The sequence below is a fragment of the Cavia porcellus genome, unplaced genomic scaffold (assembly GCF_034190915.1).
Source record: "Cavia porcellus strain 051 isolate PalLab524CR breed Dunkin Hartley unplaced genomic scaffold, mCavPor4.1 scaffold_1, whole genome shotgun sequence".
Classification (NCBI taxonomy): Eukaryota; Metazoa; Chordata; class Mammalia; order Rodentia; family Caviidae; genus Cavia; species Cavia porcellus.
Genome location: NW_026947484.1, coordinates 210,699,897 through 210,717,359, shown reverse-complemented (window position 1 = coordinate 210,717,359; position 17,463 = coordinate 210,699,897). Strand labels below are relative to the sequence as shown.

At 43.5% G+C, this 17,463-nt stretch overlaps 1 protein-coding gene and 1 long non-coding RNA gene across 4 annotated transcripts in view; one reads left to right on the top strand and one right to left on the bottom strand.

The window, feature by feature from the left end:
- Ston1 (stonin 1) overlaps positions 1-14,997 on the top strand; it is a 48,948-nt gene extending 33,951 nt beyond the window's left edge. For all 3 annotated transcript variants that reach the window (XM_003473081.5, XM_013155987.3, XM_013155988.3), the window contains 3 exons: positions 1,931-3,904; positions 9,824-10,026; positions 12,055-14,997. In XM_003473081.5, the coding sequence (XP_003473129.1) occupies positions 1,978-3,904; positions 9,824-10,026; positions 12,055-12,129 (2,205 nt within the window). In that variant the 5' untranslated portion in view covers positions 1,931-1,977 and the 3' untranslated portion in view covers positions 12,130-14,997. The remainder of the gene's footprint in view (positions 1-1,930; positions 3,905-9,823; positions 10,027-12,054) is intronic.
- On the bottom strand, positions 6,768-10,865 carry LOC134471080 (uncharacterized). Its single transcript, XR_010040434.1, has 3 exons — positions 10,589-10,865; positions 8,825-8,892; positions 6,768-7,282 (listed from the first exon to the last, which is right to left on the bottom strand). It is a non-coding gene; the product is annotated as an uncharacterized LOC134471080 (long non-coding RNA).
- Positions 14,998-17,463: the final 2,466 nt, after the last annotated feature.

Below are 17,463 nucleotides of genomic sequence, written 5' to 3'. Positions count from 1 at the left end.
CTCTTTATGTCCACTGGTGCTGTGTCTAATATTGCTTGTTTGCTGTCCTCATTCTCCTTTGTATTTACCTGTCCTGGGTCACTGTTCTCAGGGTTGGGACCTGAGGACTTTTTGTTGTTGCTTCCTCTTCCCATCTTTTTTGTTTCTTCCAGGAGGCTCCAGTTTCTTTCTTTGTTGGTTACAATTCTTCTGAAGCATGCTGGCTAGGTGACCCTTCCCACTGCAGTGTGCTAGTGATTTGCAAACAGCCTCCCCTCCAGATCAGTCAAGCTGCTGAAGCCTTCACTGTATTACTGTGTGCTACCTCCCCTCTGAGTCAGTCAAACTTCTGAGGCTTCACTGGGTTAGTGTGGGCCATCACTATAGGGACTTGATTTCAGATAACCTATTGGGTCTCAGCCAGGTCGCTTGACCCAGGCCAAACTCACTCCACCAGTCTCGTCTGGGAAGGGAACAACTGACTGAAGTCACTGCTGCCCCTTGTACTTGCCAGTCCTGCCCGGTCCCAGAATGTCATCTGCTGGAGCCCCTCTTCCTGTGGAATGGCTCTACTCCCCTCACTCACCACAGGTTGGTGCAGGCTCCCCACCAGCTCAGCTCTCCATTCGGCTGACCAACCTCTGACCTCAGTGTGACTGCGCCTCCAGTGAGTTGAAGCTGCAGGTTTCTTCTTGGGATGAGAGAATTCATCTTCCTCTGTTCGAGACTCCCCATGCTGTATTATGTTGAATTCTAAGTTGATTATCTCAGGGAGCCTCTGTAGCCAGTTGTTATCTATCTGCCATCTTTGCTTGAATCCCCATATCGAGGTATTTTTGAATTTTCCAGCTTTCCTTCTGAGTACTAGAGTTTAATTCCATTGTGGTTGGCAAAGATATTTGTCTGAATTCAGACCTCTTAAATTTAAGACTTGTTTTGTGATCTAGTATGATCTGTTCTGGCAAATATTTTGTGTATGCCTGAGAAGAATGTGCATTCATTTTGTGACAGATGAGTGGAATGTTTCCTGTTTGACTAGGTCCATTTGGTCTATAGTGTTGTTATAGTTCCTTTGTTTTCTTATTGATTTTTCATCTGGATGTCATATTTGCTCTTCAAAGTGGAATATTAAACCCTCTGAATGACTGCCTATTTTATCCTTCATTTCTATCAAGGTTTGCTTCATATATTTTTGTGCTCCTATGTGGCATTCATACATATTTATAATTATCACATCATCCTTGTGAATTGGCCCTTTTATCATTATAAAGTACCCTTTTCAGTGTCTCATAACAGTTTTTGACTCAATGTTTATTTTTTTGGATATAAGGCTGTCCCTTATGCTAGCTTTCTGTTACTCTAAAAAGAAAAAAAAATGAGGTAATCAACTTAGAGGAAAGACTTCTTTTGGCTCACAGCTGTGGAGGCTTCAGTCTCCAGTGAGAGTGCCAGGGACGGGTGGGGCTCTGGAGCCCTTCAAGGGCTCCAGTCTGCACCCTCTATCTGACTTCCTCCTCCAGGCCTCACCTCCTGCACGCTCCACACCTCTCAGTGGCTCCAGGAGCTGAGGACTAATTCTTAACAGGAGCACCTCCGAGCATACTCCAGATCCCAACTGTGACACTCCCTGCTCCACTGTGGCTTTTATTTGTGTGGTGCATGCTTTCTGTGTGTTCTTAAGCCTAAAGAGAATCTCTGGTACACAGTGCCTAGTTTTTTTTCCTTCTTTTTGTACTAGGGATCGAACTCAGAGCCCTCACACTCAGTTATATGAGCCTTTTGTATTTTTTATTTTGAGAGTGACAGAGTCTTACAAAATTGCCCAGGCTGGTCTTAAATCTGTGATTCTCTTGATTTCACGCTCCCAAGTAGATGGGATTACAGCCATGCACCAAGGTAGTAATCTGTTTCTTCCCCACTTTACTTAGTGTTTTTATTTCTATTTTAACAGAGACAGCCTATCGTGATTCCTGATCAAACCACAACACACTCCTGAAGATGTGTTCCACGAACCCAGGCAACTGGGTCACCTTTGATGATGATTCTGCTTTTCAGTCTCAGAAGTCAAGGAGTTTCCCTCTGGAGAATCAAGGTGTCTGTAGACCAAATGGACTGAAGCTGAACCTTTCTGGCCTCAAAGAATTCCCCAGCGGATCATCCTCGACCAGCAGCACCCCTCTCTCTTCTCCTGTTGTCGATTTTTACTTCAGCCCAGGACCGCCAAGCAATTCTCCTCTTTCTACGCCTACCAAAGATTTCCCAGGTTTTCCTGGCATGCCTAAAGCAGGGACTCATGTGCTTTATCCTATTCCAGAATCTTCTTCAAATAGCCCACTCACACCAACAGGGGCAGGTTGTTCCTCATTGCCTGCAAAACCAACCTGTTTATCCCAGGCTTTCTCACCCAGTGACTTCTTTTGTACAGTTCCAGCTCCCAAAGGAGGTCTTCCAGATGAACTTTGCCCTCAGCAGGCTGAAAACACAGGGGTCCAAGGTGACACACCCCAGTTTCAATACTTCCGGGAGGACTGTGCGTTTTCAAGTCCATTTTGGAAAGAAGAAAGCAGCGCTTCCCAAGTCACCTTTGACACTCCAGGAAGCAGAAGGATGTTCTCACTGAAAGACAAGGGGATGCCAGTTGATCAAAAAAGCCTAAATAAATGCTCACTCAACTACATCTGTGAGAAGCTTGAACACCTCCAATCAGCTGAGAACCAAGATCCTCTTGGGAATGTGTCTACGCAGTGTCCCTATGCTGAGGACTCTGCCTCTTCCTTTGTCCCCCACACGCTCTTCAGGAGTCAGCCCAAAGCTGGATGGTCCTTCATGCTGAGAATTCCTGAGAAGAAGAACATGATGTCTTCCCGTCAGTGGGGACCCATTTTTCTGAAAGTTTTACCTGGAGGAATTTTGCAAATGTATTATGAGAAGGGGTTAGAGAAACCATTCAAAGAGTTACAGCTCGATCCACAGTGCAGGCTTTCTGAACCCAAAGTTGAGAACTTTAGTGTGGCAGGAAAAATCCACACTGTGAAGATTGAACACGTGTCCTACACAGAGAAGAGGAAATACCATTCTAAGACGGAAGTAGCTCACGAGCCAGACATAGAACAGATGCTGAAGCTGGGGTCCCCGGAGTACCGTGACTTTCTCGACTTTCTAACCACGGTGGAGGAGGAGCTGATGAAACTGCCAGTTGTTTCAAAGCCAAAGAAGAACTACGAGGAGCAAGAACTCTCTCTGGAAATTGTGGACAACTTCTGGGGGAAAGTCACCAAGGAAGATGGGAAATTGGTTGAGAGTGCTGTGATAACTCAGATCTGCTGCCTGTGCTTTGTGAATGGGAACACGGAATGCTTTTTAACCTTGAATGACCTTCAGCTGCAGAAGCGAGATGGATGCGGTTTTGAAAAAGATCCAGAAAAAAAGTGGATTGACATTCTTGACCATCATTTTCATAACTGTGTGAATGAACAGGAATTTGAGCAAACTAGAATCATTAAGTTTGTGCCTCTGGATGCCTGCCGGTTTGAGCTGATGCGGTTCAGGACCCTGTATCCTGGGGACGAGCTTCCGTTTTCCCTGAAGTCTGTAGTCGTCGTGCAGGGGGCCTATGTGGAGCTTCAGGCCTTTGTCAACATGGCCCCCTCGCTTCAGAGGCCGTCCCACACCGGGTCCTTGAGATGCTGTGACAATATCATGATACACTTTCCTGTCCCATCTCAGTGGATCAAGGCCCTCTGGACCATGAATCTCCAGAGGCAGAAGTCCCTGAAGGCCAAAATGAACCGACCCTTGTGCCTGGGAAATTTACATGAACCCGAATCTGAACCTGTCATTCAGGTCACTGTGGGGTCAGCAAAGTATGAGAGTGCTTACCGGGCTGTGGTGTGGAAGATAGAGCGGCTTCCTGACAAAAATTCAAGTAAATATTCTGCACCTATGTTGACTATTCAAGTAAATATTCAGCACTATGTTGGGTGTGTGTGTGTGTGAGTGTAAATGGCTTACCTGTATCCCCCCCACATACTCCCACATCTCCTGGGGTTGAAACCAGGCAGAGACAGATGGCACTTGTCAGCTGAGGTCATCAGATGTAGACAGGTGGGAGAGGGACATTTAGTCAAACAGCTGGTTTGTTTCCTCTTGTGCCAATTTCTACCACACATGTTTAACATTTTACGTCTTTTTAATATCAGAAGAATTACCAACCTGGGCTAGGAATGTATTGTGGATGGTGGCACTGATGGAGAATGTGTGGATGTGAGTGGTTGGGCTTCTTGACATCAACCTCAAATATTAAAAATGGGTCTAGTAAGTTTAGATTGCCTAGTTCATCTGTAAACACCTGTTATCCATGAATATGTTTAAACTGTTTTCTTTGCACTCTCAGCCAATATAACTTGTTCTTTAGGTTTTGTTTATTGCTCTTTGAAGTAAGACTGGTTTGCATTTTTACCCAAATTGATTTTTGGCTGAATTTATCCATTTGATCGCCTCAACTTGTTTTAGAATTAGGTAGATAGAATCTGAGCATTAAAAATGCAGCTCATTTTTAAAATTTTTCAGAGGAAATAATCTAGAATTTTAGAACTTGGGAGACAATTTTAGCATCATATTTATTTTAGAAGAGTAAATTAGTAGTGATATAAAACAAAAGAGAAAATTTTGAAAATAGAACTGTGCTTTGTGCTGAGTTGTTTCCTAGTGGAAACCTGGAGGTAAATTTGGAGCAGTTTGAGGGAATCTCAGTTCATTCATTCACTCATATCTTCACTGAGCACTTACATGTACCCAGTACTACATCAAGTCCTGGGGATAAACATGGGTAAGAACTGATCACTGTCTCCAAGTAGCTCGCAGTTCATCTAGTTAGCTCATCCTAACGCTCTCAGCTGTGGACTTCCACTGAAGTATTTTTATTTTGGGTGGCAGCACTATTTCTCAAACCTGACCATACCTTAGGATATCCTGAGGGCTTCTAAATAATCTCAGGTTTCAGGCTTTCTCTCTGCCAGTTAAATTGGAGCCCTGGGTTAGAGCTCAGGGCACCAGGAGGTCTGAAGAGCTGCCAGGAGAACCTTGAATGCATCCAGGGTAAGACTTTTGCCCTCATGAGAGGGGTAGTGGGGGAAAGTTGAGGAAATTCAGAGGAGGTGGCCTCAGGACAGTGACAGACTATGTTATGGACATGGGGACACAAGGACTGGGGCAGGTCAGAGTGTCTGTCTTGCTTGGGTAGACAGGAGGCCAATGGTGCCGTTAGCACCATAGGCCTAAGATAGACTCTCCTTGTCTCCTGTCCTAGAATTAGGTGTGTTTTCCAGCGTCATCAGAGCTTGAGAAACATACAGGTTGAGCATCTCTAGTCCAAAACTCTGAAATCCATAGTGCTCCAAAATCCAAAAAATGTTTGAACATTGACATAGTGAAGAATGTCATAAACAGACAATTCCACACAATAAAACTTTGTGTTATGCACAGTTATTAGACTATTTTACAGAACTACGTTCAGATGTGTGTGAAACAGACATAAATTTTGTGTTTAAACTTGGCTCCCGGGGCTGGGGATTTAGCTTAGTGGCATAAGTGCCTCCCTTGCAAGCAGGCAGTCGTGAGTTCGATCCCCGGTACCAATAAAAAGCAAAAAGACAAAAAAAAAAAAAAAAAACAAAACAAAACAAAAAAAAAACTTGGCTCCTGTCACTAGGATATTTCATTATGTCTGTACGACTATCACAAAATCCAAAAAATAACTCAGAAATCTTATTTCAAGCATCCTCCAAAAGGGCCCCTCCAGCTGCATCGGTGCTTGGGCCCCATTCCCTCTTGGGCACACTCTAGGGTGAGGCTTTGCTTGCTGTTAATGCCTGTGACATTGGTGTGGCCCCAGGCAGAGGGCATTCCCCATACTCCATGTGTCCCTGTCCTCTAGCGCTCTGGTATTCTCCTCCCCTTGGTCTTTTCCAGCAGTGGAGCTCACTGAGAATAATGGCAAGAATAGATATCCCCAGGGGGTTGGCTGGGCCCAATCTTGGCTGCTGGGTCCCTTCCTGAAGACCGTGGTCCTGCCAGGCACACGTGGAGCAGTGGTTCACAGGTGGTCTGGCCAGCTGTGCAGTGACTGCACTGAGCAAATCTTTTGGGGTCAAAGCTGCTTTGTTCAGATAGGGTCTGAGTGCCCAGGGGACAGGGTATGGGGGGCACTTCTGGGGTCCCTCAGCACTGACGCCAGGCGTCTGTGTTAGGGGGGGAAGGTAATGCAGAGAATGAGGTTTGGGTTCGCTGCCATTCTAATTCACCTCTTGGCATGGCCCAGAGTTGGAAAGGGGAATGGGAAAGGAATACAGAAGGTTGGGACGTAAGGGAAGTCTTTGTAACAAGGTGGCATCTCCTAAACTATGCAGGAGTCACCTTGATGAAAGGTAGTCAGCACTGACGCTGCTGTGTCTCGGGCTCCCAGTGCTGTGGTTCTGGGGCCACACGTACTGCAGTGGAGCCTGGACACAACTTGGTTCTTTGGATGACTTTTAGATCGGTTATATGTTTAGCAAAGAGAGGCCTTTCTTTAAAAAGGGTCTTTAAAATCTTACCCTCACCTCATTTCCTGAAAAACCTACATTGTTGGAAAAGTACTTAGTACATGGAATCTAAAAGAAAAATATGAACCAGTGTTCTACCATTAATTAATATTTTCGTTTTGCCTTTCTTCCTGGGAATTTGTGAGCTCAGGCTTAACGTTTGAGCAGAAGGGCTGTTGGTCCCTTAAGGGCTCCCTGCTACCTCATCTGTGCTGAGTGTTCCCCTGGCAGCTAAGCCTTGCACGGTACCTCAGAGCCTGGCTGGGCAGTTGCAGTGGCTCATAGACCTTATCCTAAGGTGTGGAGGGTGACAAAGGAGCTGCCGTCAAGGCAAAAGGAGAGAGGGAAGAGAAGGAGGAGAAAGAGAAAGAGGATAAGTGAGGGCTTGCTTAGCCAAAGGAGGGGTAAAATTTTGGTGGCCCTGAACTAGAGAGGGGAATGGGAGTGGCAGATACACCTGTCTCGCAGTGCCCAGTTCTGCTTTGCTCTTTATTTTTGCTCTGTGGCATCTTCCCTCCACTTGGGCTGGCCTCTGACCATTCATTTCCTGCTGCCTTCAGTAGTTCGGATGTGAACTGCTTCAGCTCCTGGGGGTTGGGTGTCCTCCAGACCTGAGGAGATTTTGGATCAGCGGTTCCCATGCTGGCCAAAGATAACCACTGCCGAAGCTCGAGGGTGCCCACTCGTGGTCAGCACTGAGACAACAGGATTTTCCTCTTTCTCTTTAAAAAAATGAAAATACAGATTAATGGTTTCATTTGGGGAAATTTGTGTATGCAAATGACATGCTTTGACCTTTCCCCCACTATTTTGTCACTCCATTGTCCTTAGTTTCACATTTTTGAGTGTGAATGTGAATGGGGGCTCAGTGTGTATGTTTTGTTCACATCCATTTATTCATGCATGTGTCAAATAAGCCCCAAACAGGCCGGCCTTGTGCTGAGGACTCACATGATAGGTGTTCTCACGGGACTCAGAGTTGAAAGAGGGAGTGTGTTAGTAAACTCTGTAAAGTATTTAGAGGTTTTAAAAGCCAGGAAAAATATCTCAAAATGCAAAAGAACAATGCTGTTTTGTCTTTCACCAGCTTTTTAGAGAAACAAGGTAGAAAGATTTTGCTTCTAGCATTTTGGTAGGATTAAATCTTCAACTTGGATTTCATTTTTCTTTCAATTTTTTGCCGCAACACTTCCCCCAAACAATTTTTTCCTATAAAATGTGAATATCAAATTAGATCCTCTCCAATGTCATTTTCAACTCTAAACATGTAGAATTCACAATTCCTCTATTAGCTAAATTATAGTACTCGGATAATGATAAGTGGGTTTCCAGCCGAGCAGTGCTTGTCGGAGTAATAACGAATGAGTCGCTACAGTGCCACCATGCCCCACTCCTCCTGGCTCTGCGGTCAGTACCCACCGCGGCCTTACGGAGGCCAGGTTGTCGTCCTTCCCTCCTTTGCAGAGGGAAGCTGAGGCTCGAGGGTAAGCAGCTGTGTAGCTGCAGCGGTGGGAATGGCCTCTGGGTGCACTGGGAGTGGAGATTGTGCCCTCAGCACTGGCCCCGGCATCACAGGCCTGGGGAGCCCTGGCTTAGTGCAGATGAACTCACTGAGGCCAGAAATAGGGAAAGGATATCAGATGGCGAGATGTGTGGGTGCGTGGGTGGGGTGAAGTTATCACCGCTGCAGGTGGTGTGGGTAGCGCCGAGCCCCTCTGAGGCCACTGCGTGTGACCCTACATGGAAGTGGTAGAGATGGCTAATGAGCATCTGTTGGCTAATTGATGGATGACTTTTGCAGCTTAGAATTTTATTAGTCTCTACAAGAAACAGGTTGTAAGGAATGAAAGGCAATTTGTCTTTTAGGAATTAAGTGAAATCCTTTAAACTCTTGTTCTTGTGCCTACAGCAATACTCTGATGAAAATGTTCTTTTAAACTATGTCAGTGGTACAGTAATTTAATCTAGCTTTTGAAATTAGAGTCATCTCATACATTCATTTAAGATAACACGTTGGATTTGAGATGTTATGAACAATGGAACAAAGTCATGGCCATTTGTTGCTACAGTAGTCAAAGTTACTACCGTGAAAATATTTTTGCTTCACTATAAAAACGTGCACATATGCACCTGCACACAAATTGAGTGATCTACGTGCAATCTCTGATAGAAACAATATCCCTGGTATCTGAGGTTACTACTTTGCTCATTGCAGATACAAAATATCCAACACCCAAAGTTAAAGAACGAAAGGCTTATTTCACCTTTCAGCTTGTAGAGGTCTTCAGTCCCTGGTCAGCTGGCTCCGGGGCAGGGCGGCGTAACAGAGGGCCTGGTAGAAGAGAAACAGTCCATGGCAAAGCAGGCAGGAGACAGCAAACCAGCGGGCAGCAGCAGGAGCCTGCCTCTCTGTTTTATCCCTCCCAGGCTACCTAGGAGGGAGGGCTTCCCATTATCCACGCCCAGGACTTTGCTGAGCCAATCAGTGGGCTCATTTAGTTGTCACACACCTTAATACCAGCACCACGCACACAACCCCAGCATCACACACCCGAGGGCCAGTGGCCTCCCGAGGCTTTGGGGATATCTAAATAGTCATAACACTTGAGTGTGGCACAGAGGCCCAGTGTTGATGCTCAACTGAACGTGAACAGATACTGGATTGGGGTTTTGCAAGCCAATACGCCTCCCTCTACTGTAGCTGTTCCAGTCAAAGCTTTTCAGGACCATGAGAATTTCAGTAGTAAAAAATCTGTTTTACTGAAAAGCAAAATTCTTAACTTGGAATGTTTTCCGCACTTAATAATATCCTAAATTTTACTTCTAAATTCTTCAAATAATATGACCAAATTTGAACAGAAATTTACCTTTGCATGATCTGCAAGCACAGGGGTAAGAAAATGAATAAATGCAGAATTATTGGAAGGGCTGCTTCAGTCTACTTAAAGAGGTGTCCATGCCTGAGACACATTGTGGCCGAATAATTATGTTTCATAGAAATAGTAGCCTTCTATCAGAGTGAACAGTAATTGAAAACAGCTTTAAGAGTGTGCAGGTATGTTATAATGAAGTTACACTTACTTTAGAGCTAGTACTTAGATGCATTTGGAACACTTCCTACTTTGTGCGTGATTGTGAATTTTGATAGCATATTTTTAATATGGAGTTTGTACAGCCGTAGCGCTCAGGGAATTACAAATGCCTTTTATGTTCAACAGAAATGTCCAGTGACCACTGAAATAGTTCAATTTTGTTTCCTTTAGGTCCTGATCATCCCCACTGTTTGTCATACAAACTAGAACTTGGATCTGACCAGGAGATTCCCTTGGATTGGTACCCATTCGCCACTGTTCAGTTTTCCATGTCAGACACCTGTGCCTCGAGGACGGAGGTCAGGTCTCTGGGGGTGGACAGTGACATGCAACCACAAAAGAACATTCATCAGCGAGCTTGCTACAACCTCCAGGTATGGCCCCGCGCCCCTCAGGTCAAGCTGGGACTTCCAAAAGGGGCCCGGATTTGGCCTTAAGTATTTGCTTTGCCTTCTTGACTGATGTATGTATTGATATTCGACTTAGAGAAGAGCTCTGCTGTGCAATCTTGATGGTCTGTGTTGAGGAATCTTGTCTGGTGGTGTGTGTGTGTCAAACACACATCAGTATCTTGTGGATCACTGTTCTGTGGAGCATGTTTTGGGAAACACTGAGTCACTCTATTACGCGAGTTTTAAATGTTCATGATCAATTCTTCTGCAGCTTGGGCCATATGAATCGGAGTGCCATGTGCTGTTTCTGATTCTATTATATCATCACCACAAGTAGATACATGGAAGATTTTGCTACATATTTCCCGTATCTTGAAACGTTTGCTGGTGACATATGTTGCTGGTTTTGTTTAAATATTTTTAAAATCAGAAAATATAATTTACAAGTCATAGACATTGAAGAGTGCATAACAGGTAGTGAAAAGTTTGATCCTTCTGCCTCAGCCTCCTGGGTAGCTGGGATTACAGGTACGCACCACCTTACCTGGCTGTATGAGTTCTTGTCTTGCATGTGAACAGCCTTTATACTTTCTGACAGTATTTCAGAATCTACATTTGCTGGGATCTCAGCTGTGAGTAATGCCACTCTGAGTTCCTGTTCATGTCTTGCTTTTGAGAATCCACCCATTGGTGGCCCTGTGATGTCACAATGTGAGTCCAGGTTGTTTCGGACCGTCGGTTTAGAAATATGTATGTTGGGGTCCTGTGAATTTCCCTGCTGGTGAAACTGTGACGGGCAGGTGCTGCCCTGTTGTGCCTGCCTTCCTCACATGGCTCACGGCCTGTGCAGTGGGGACCGCACTAGCTGACGAGAGCTGCTTTGCTCAAGGTCACACCCCTTGTTGAGTCAGCCTGAGTCCAGGGATGGGCAGGTGCCCCGGCTGGGATTCACTCCATGTGAGCACAGTGGGGTCCACCTCTTAGGGTACTGGCAGCTGCCTTTAAGATGCTGCACTGCAGTCCACATCTCCTGTGCCTGTTCTGCATCTTCAGGGCCTTCATTCAGCCCAGCTGTAGACGGGCAAGTACCCCCCCCCCCAATTGTCTGCGCATGAATCTGCAGCCCAGAGCTGCTTGCTGGGGTCCTGACCTACAGCACTAGGGCCGTGAGTGTGATGCAGGACTGACGCATGCCTCACGGCAGGGAGGCTTCCTTTATGCCCAGTTTCTCGTCATAGGCTATGCCAGGTTTGGATGGTTTGAGGCTCCAAATTACGTAAGTAAGCAGCTTTTAGCTATTTTTGCTAGTGACTGGCACCTGTGGCGATTTGAATGCCACCTTCCAAGTGACAGGTATCTGCCAAGCAGTGTCGCGGTAGCAGAGCCCACTGCAGACGCTCAGGCTGCGAGAGGAAACGAGGCCCCTGTCCTTACTGAGGTTCGAGTCAGGGAAACAAACCAACAGTGAGCAGGTGATAGTTCCAGGAGGGTCCCTGTGAAATGTCACCTGAACTGAGCTAAAAATGCTAACTGGAAGAGTAACTGGGCTACTAGTTTGCAAGCTAGTTTGTTTTAGTCAGATAATTTTGGGTATGTTATAAATCTCAGGTGGGCCAGTGGCTGTAGATATGATGGGGTAGGGGTTAACTAATCTCATGCCTAACCAGACCTGCAGATCTTTTCTCAAAAAGTATATATATGTATATATATATATATATATATATATATACATATATATATATATGAAATTAAAATGAATTCATATTTTAGAAGCTTTTTGTGATAAAAATTATGACAAAAACTGTGTTTGACTTGGCACATTGTAGATGTGGCCCCTGGCTGAAGGACTGGGGCTCCATCACTCCAGAGAGCTCTGCCCATCTGCGGTGGGAGGTGGTGGCCACAGGAAGCGGGGCCGTGGTTCCTGGCTGGTGTGTGGAGAGGGCGCACATGGGGTTAGGGCTGCATCACATCTGCTAATGCTGCCTGTGTTTTGCTTCTTTGTAACAGGTTGAAATAGAAAAGAAGTGGATTAAAATTGATGGAGAAGATGCCGATAGAGCTGGCAGCTGCGTCACGCAGTAGGAGCAGCCGGGAGAGACGCTGATAGCCGTCCGTCAAATGTGCAATGCACAGAAACCGCATGAAGGGCAGGGTTGGGCGACCACGTGAGAGGGTGGCAATGACTTCTGAGTGGTGGGCCCAGCACAGGTCCAAAGGCTGTGTATAGAAAAGTTTAGACTAAAACTAAACCATCTATCTCTTATACTTTGACGTATTTTTGCCCTGTGGCCTTGATCTAAAGTGAATCTATAATTTGTGTGATGTTTTGCTTTCTATTGAAACTCACAGCACTGTTACCCGATGCATGCGTGACCTGGTAGCTGGCTTGTCTGAGGGGTTTTTGAATTTTGATTACCCAGTGGCTGATTGGTTTTATTATCTGAGCACCATATCCCTCCATCCCCCCTCTTCTTGCTTTACCAGAGGGAAACGCACAAAGAGGACCTGAACTAAAGTAATTAATGTCCCCTCTTCCTCCTTCCTGAAACATGGTTAGGTAGAGAGCGATATTGAAACAAACCACAGACTGAAATGCAGATTTGGAATTACCTGTGGTTTTGCATTTTTTCTGTTCCTATCCTCTGGCCACATTGGTAAATTATCCTTGGCTGTATTTGGCACCTGTCTTTCCCCTGCTGGCTTATCACTTTTGAAGTGTCTATATCCTGGAGTGTGTGATGGAGGCGCTATTTCTGCTGATACACAAATTTTAGTACAGGTCACTAAGAGACGCTGCCTTTTGTTGGCGGGTACCCTTTCAAAATGGAATAAGCATTGGGTGCTAGTTAGAATATTTATGTACATTAAAGGTGAATTTTTAAAGCTCATGAATACTGTTTTCTAAAAGTATACTCTAAGAATATATTTTGATAAAGTATTATTTGTAATTAACACAAGCCTCTCGAGTAGAAGTAAAATCATAGTATGATTGTTATGCTGATGCTACTATCATGCTATTTTATGCTAACCCTGCTTAATTTTGAGTATTTTTTAAAAAGATGCCTAAAGTAAAAGAAACTAGACAATTTTACCTGTATTTCTAAGAGGAAACATTTCCTCAAAGCAAGAAATGACTGTTGTAGGTTAGTTTCTAGTGAAAAACCAACAACATTAGCAGTTACAATTCTGCTTATAATTTTCTTTTAATATCTGTAGTGACAATTCTGAATTTTAAAATGCATGAAATGTATATTTTTCAGTTGGAAAAAACAAATTCTTCCAGGACATATTAACACAACTTCAATATATATTGAGTCTTAAATGTGATTAGGAGGCATTTTTCTCTATTTATCAGATTTGTTTTGAGTCAAAACTGAAATAATGTTCTTCCAAATAACATTTATTTGTTGGCTTACAGAATTTATCTCCTATGTTTTATTTAATATGTTATTAGATTCATTTTAATCTGTTCGAGTAACGGATTAAAACAAACATGTATGAAGATCTGTATCAATCAACAGATGTTTTTGCTTTTTATTTTTTCTTACTATGAAAGCACGTATTGCAAAAATCATGGCCAAAATGAATTGATGTTGCTCTTTTTTTAACATCACTAGAAACACTGTTCATAATACATGCTGACGACTCACTGATGACGTATAGGAGGGCAGGTATGCACGTGCGTGCGTGCATGTCTGTGTGTGTGTGTGTGTGTGTGTGTATGTGTGTACAATTTTTTAAAAGCCTGCCTTCTTTCCTTATCATCCAGCAAGGGCTCACTCTGGTAAGCTTCTGTCTGCTCAGGAAGATACGGACGGACCAGGTCTGACCCAAGGAAGGTAGCTAGGTAATTGCTGCCATTCCTTTCTAAGTGTGCTCTCTGGCATCCTTCCCATAAAGAACTCAATAAATATTTACACCTTCAAATAAATTCAGCAAAGTGTTCAGTTATTCACCTCTCGTGGTTCACAGGCTGACTAGTGTCTGTGGTACCTTACTTCTGGAATTAGTTACAGGCTGCCCAGCTTTCAGGAACATCTCAAAATTCAGTGTTGGAAATACAGTAACTAAAGACTGATGAAAGCCCAAATTGAGTTTCAGCCACAATGCAAAGGTTGATAGCATTAACAGCAGGGTGCTGCAGCATAATTGTCAATTTGCACATCTATTAGGACCTTAAATATTCATTACGTAGTGTTAAATTAGCAATCTGTGTGGGAATGAGAAGCTTTTTAATACAATTTTTTTGACCTTAGGTGTGGCAGGAAGGTCAAGTGTGACTGGAGTTCTAAGTGAGAAGTCAGGTAGAATTCATTTAAACTTAACAAATTAAGAGATAGAATCGCCTTTGGCAGAAAGTAAATAAAGATCTTCATGAAACCCTTGATTTTTAAGGGAGGAGGAAGGGAGCCAGACCACTCCTTTTCTAGTGTTTTACTGTAGGCCTCTTTATGAATTGGACTGTTGTGGAGTCAGTTTGATGGACACTGTGGCAGCCTTTCAAGAGCTGATGGCTTGTGACAAGTCACTCTGCACTAATCATTCTGGTCTGGTCACCTTACCGCAATCTTATTAATTGTGCAAATGCATTCGGGGTTCCATCATTACATAAGCAACTGTGCAGGTCTGAATTTAAGAACATTATTCTGTCAGAATCACAATAGTTTATCCCTAAGAAGGTATAAAAAAGGGTATTTTCTACAAAGTAAAGCCTGGAACTTTTGACTTTGTGTGTTTTTTAGATAGTTCCGTCATTCTGGAACTATACTTTTTCTTATAAATTCAGTTAAAGTTCTATATTAATATGACTATTATAATGTTTTATTCAAAATATGATTTTATGTCCTATCGATATGAGTATAAAACAGATTGAGCCTTACTAATCATGTAACAAAGTATTTTGTAGATTGCGTATTGATTTTTCTAAAATTAAAGATGTATTTCAAATAATTCTTGCTGTGCTATGGACTTATATCTTTTGCAAGGCTTGGGGCTATTTTTTAAAGGTGTGAAATCAATTTCAATAATCTTCAACAATTGACTCTCTGTCAGGCATATGTACACAATTTCACTGTTAAGGAGTCATTGAACATGGCATCTTGGCATATCCTGGAAAAATAACACCGTCCAACTCTAATTGATGATATTATAAAGGATGATTCTTTAAAGATCCTGTAATCCTTCTGAAAGATACAAAATGACTATGTGCATAAGACTTTATTTAACTCATTAACTAATGAGGGAACTGGTAAGATGTACAGTGGCTTCAGGGAGAAATTCAAGGAGGAGAGGCATCTATAGGAAGTAAAGAGGTTTGAAATGAATTTTTAAATAGATGCAAAGATGGGGTATAATCAGTCACAAAGTAGTAGCCCATAATTTCTCCTGTTCAATGCAATTTGCATTTTTGTAGATAAGAATCATTAGCACAAATACCAGTTTTCTGTAATTTACAGGTATGTAAAATAATTCAAAAATGGTGAGAGGTGTTGATGTTCTGGATGAATGAGCCAGGCAGAACTTGAGTTCCAAAGTCTTTCACCAGGTTTCCTGTCAGGGCAAATTTTGTTCATAGGATGGAACCATGTGACTTTGACAACTTGAATAGTGGTACTACAGAAACCATGTGCATTTAAAAACAAAGTTTTTAAAGTTTAGAAAAATATTTCACACAACCATGGAGACTGTTTGTCTTGGTTACTTTCTTTTTTTTTTTTTTTTTTCTTTTTTATTGGTACCGGGGATCGAACTCATGACCGCCTGCTTGCAAGGCAGGTGCTTATGCCACCGAGCTAAATCCCCAGCCCCTATCTTGGTTACTTTCAATCCCTACCTTGTATGCTGGCTCCCTGCCCCTAGACAGGTACAGGACTCACACCACCAATCCTAGCACTGGACAATGACCTAATCACAAATGCTAGATTTAGCTGCCTCCATGTTTGCATGAGGTTCGGGGAGGGGGCATCTGAACACAAATCATAACACTTTCAGACAAGATGTGAGAGGTGGATTGGGTGCGGCCAGGCAGGCTGAGTAGGCGTGGTGAATCAATACTGCTAAAAAACAATTTACAAAACCCACTTCTCCACCCTTGATCATACAAGAAACAGACATTTGTTGAAATTAAACTTTTGTTTAGCTATTAACGTTAATGTTCCGAAACTGCATCAGTCCTTCATAGAGGTCCAGTTACTGACAACTATTTTAGCTGTTGTTGGCTGTACTCAATATCACAGTTACTGTTCTTGTTGCTGAGACGAAATACTCCACACCCACAGTTAAGAGAGGAAAGGTTTATTTAGCTTACAGTTTGTAGAAGTTTCAGTTCATAATCGGCTGGTTCCCAGGCAAGTTGTCATGTGGCAGGAGAGCAACCATTCATGGTGGCAGAAGACAGTCAAAGCAACAAGGGAGACAGAGACAAGCCTCTTTCTTATATTGTATCCAGTCTACTGGGATTAGGGCTGTGCCAGTCCAGTCAGTGAACTGAACCAGCAATTACCCACCCTTAAATCCCAGCACCTTATTCCCAGCATTGCATTTTGAGTCAATCACATAATCTGGATTCAGCCACCTCTAGGAAAACTATGGCCACATGAAGCTTTGGGGGGCATCTAGACACAAACTATGACACCGAAGTATGGCTCTGGTTCTTCAGAAACAATGGAAGTGATACAGGACCTCTAAATAATACAAGGGAAATACAACTCCCAACCTGCTAGATGTCTGATACATCAAATTCATACTCCTCAAAATCAAAAAATGAATTCTAAGGAACAATGGAAGTTAAGAGTAGGAAATACTTATTGGGGGAAAGACAACTTCTGCCTAAGAGGGACGGAAGGGGAGCTGGAAAGTGGGCTGCCCACAAGCTCACTTCTCAAAGGAAATTTTATAGAGCAAAATCATGCAGTGGGGATGGAATGGGGAAGTGAGTATAAGGTGGGACACAATTGTGATCACCCAATAAGATTACAATTATAGTTGCCTAGGTAATATTGATCCAATAGGTAGGTAAGCAAGTCCCATAGCAATTGTGCATGGAAAGAACAAAGACCTTTCCCAGAAGGGATAGGTCAAGGTCCCGGTCCCCTACCCAGGTGATTGATGCCTACTTAGAGTATCAAGCATTACTGTTTATCCCTAGAGGAAGTATGGGAGTGTAGTGTCGAGGTCTGGTCTTCAATGACTGCACCTCTACCTACAGTTGTAACTCCACCAGACTGCCCACCTGCTTTGTGTGGACACTGTGGTGACTTGTCACCTCTCCTAGGCCCTCTGTAGGCCCTGCAGCTACTCCATTCCAAGGACCTGTTGTTTCCTTATCCAGCATCCTAAAGCATAGGGCTGTGTATATTGGCAAAGTATTAGAAGTTGCCAATGTTTATCATTCCTGATTGCAGTTTCATGGATTTC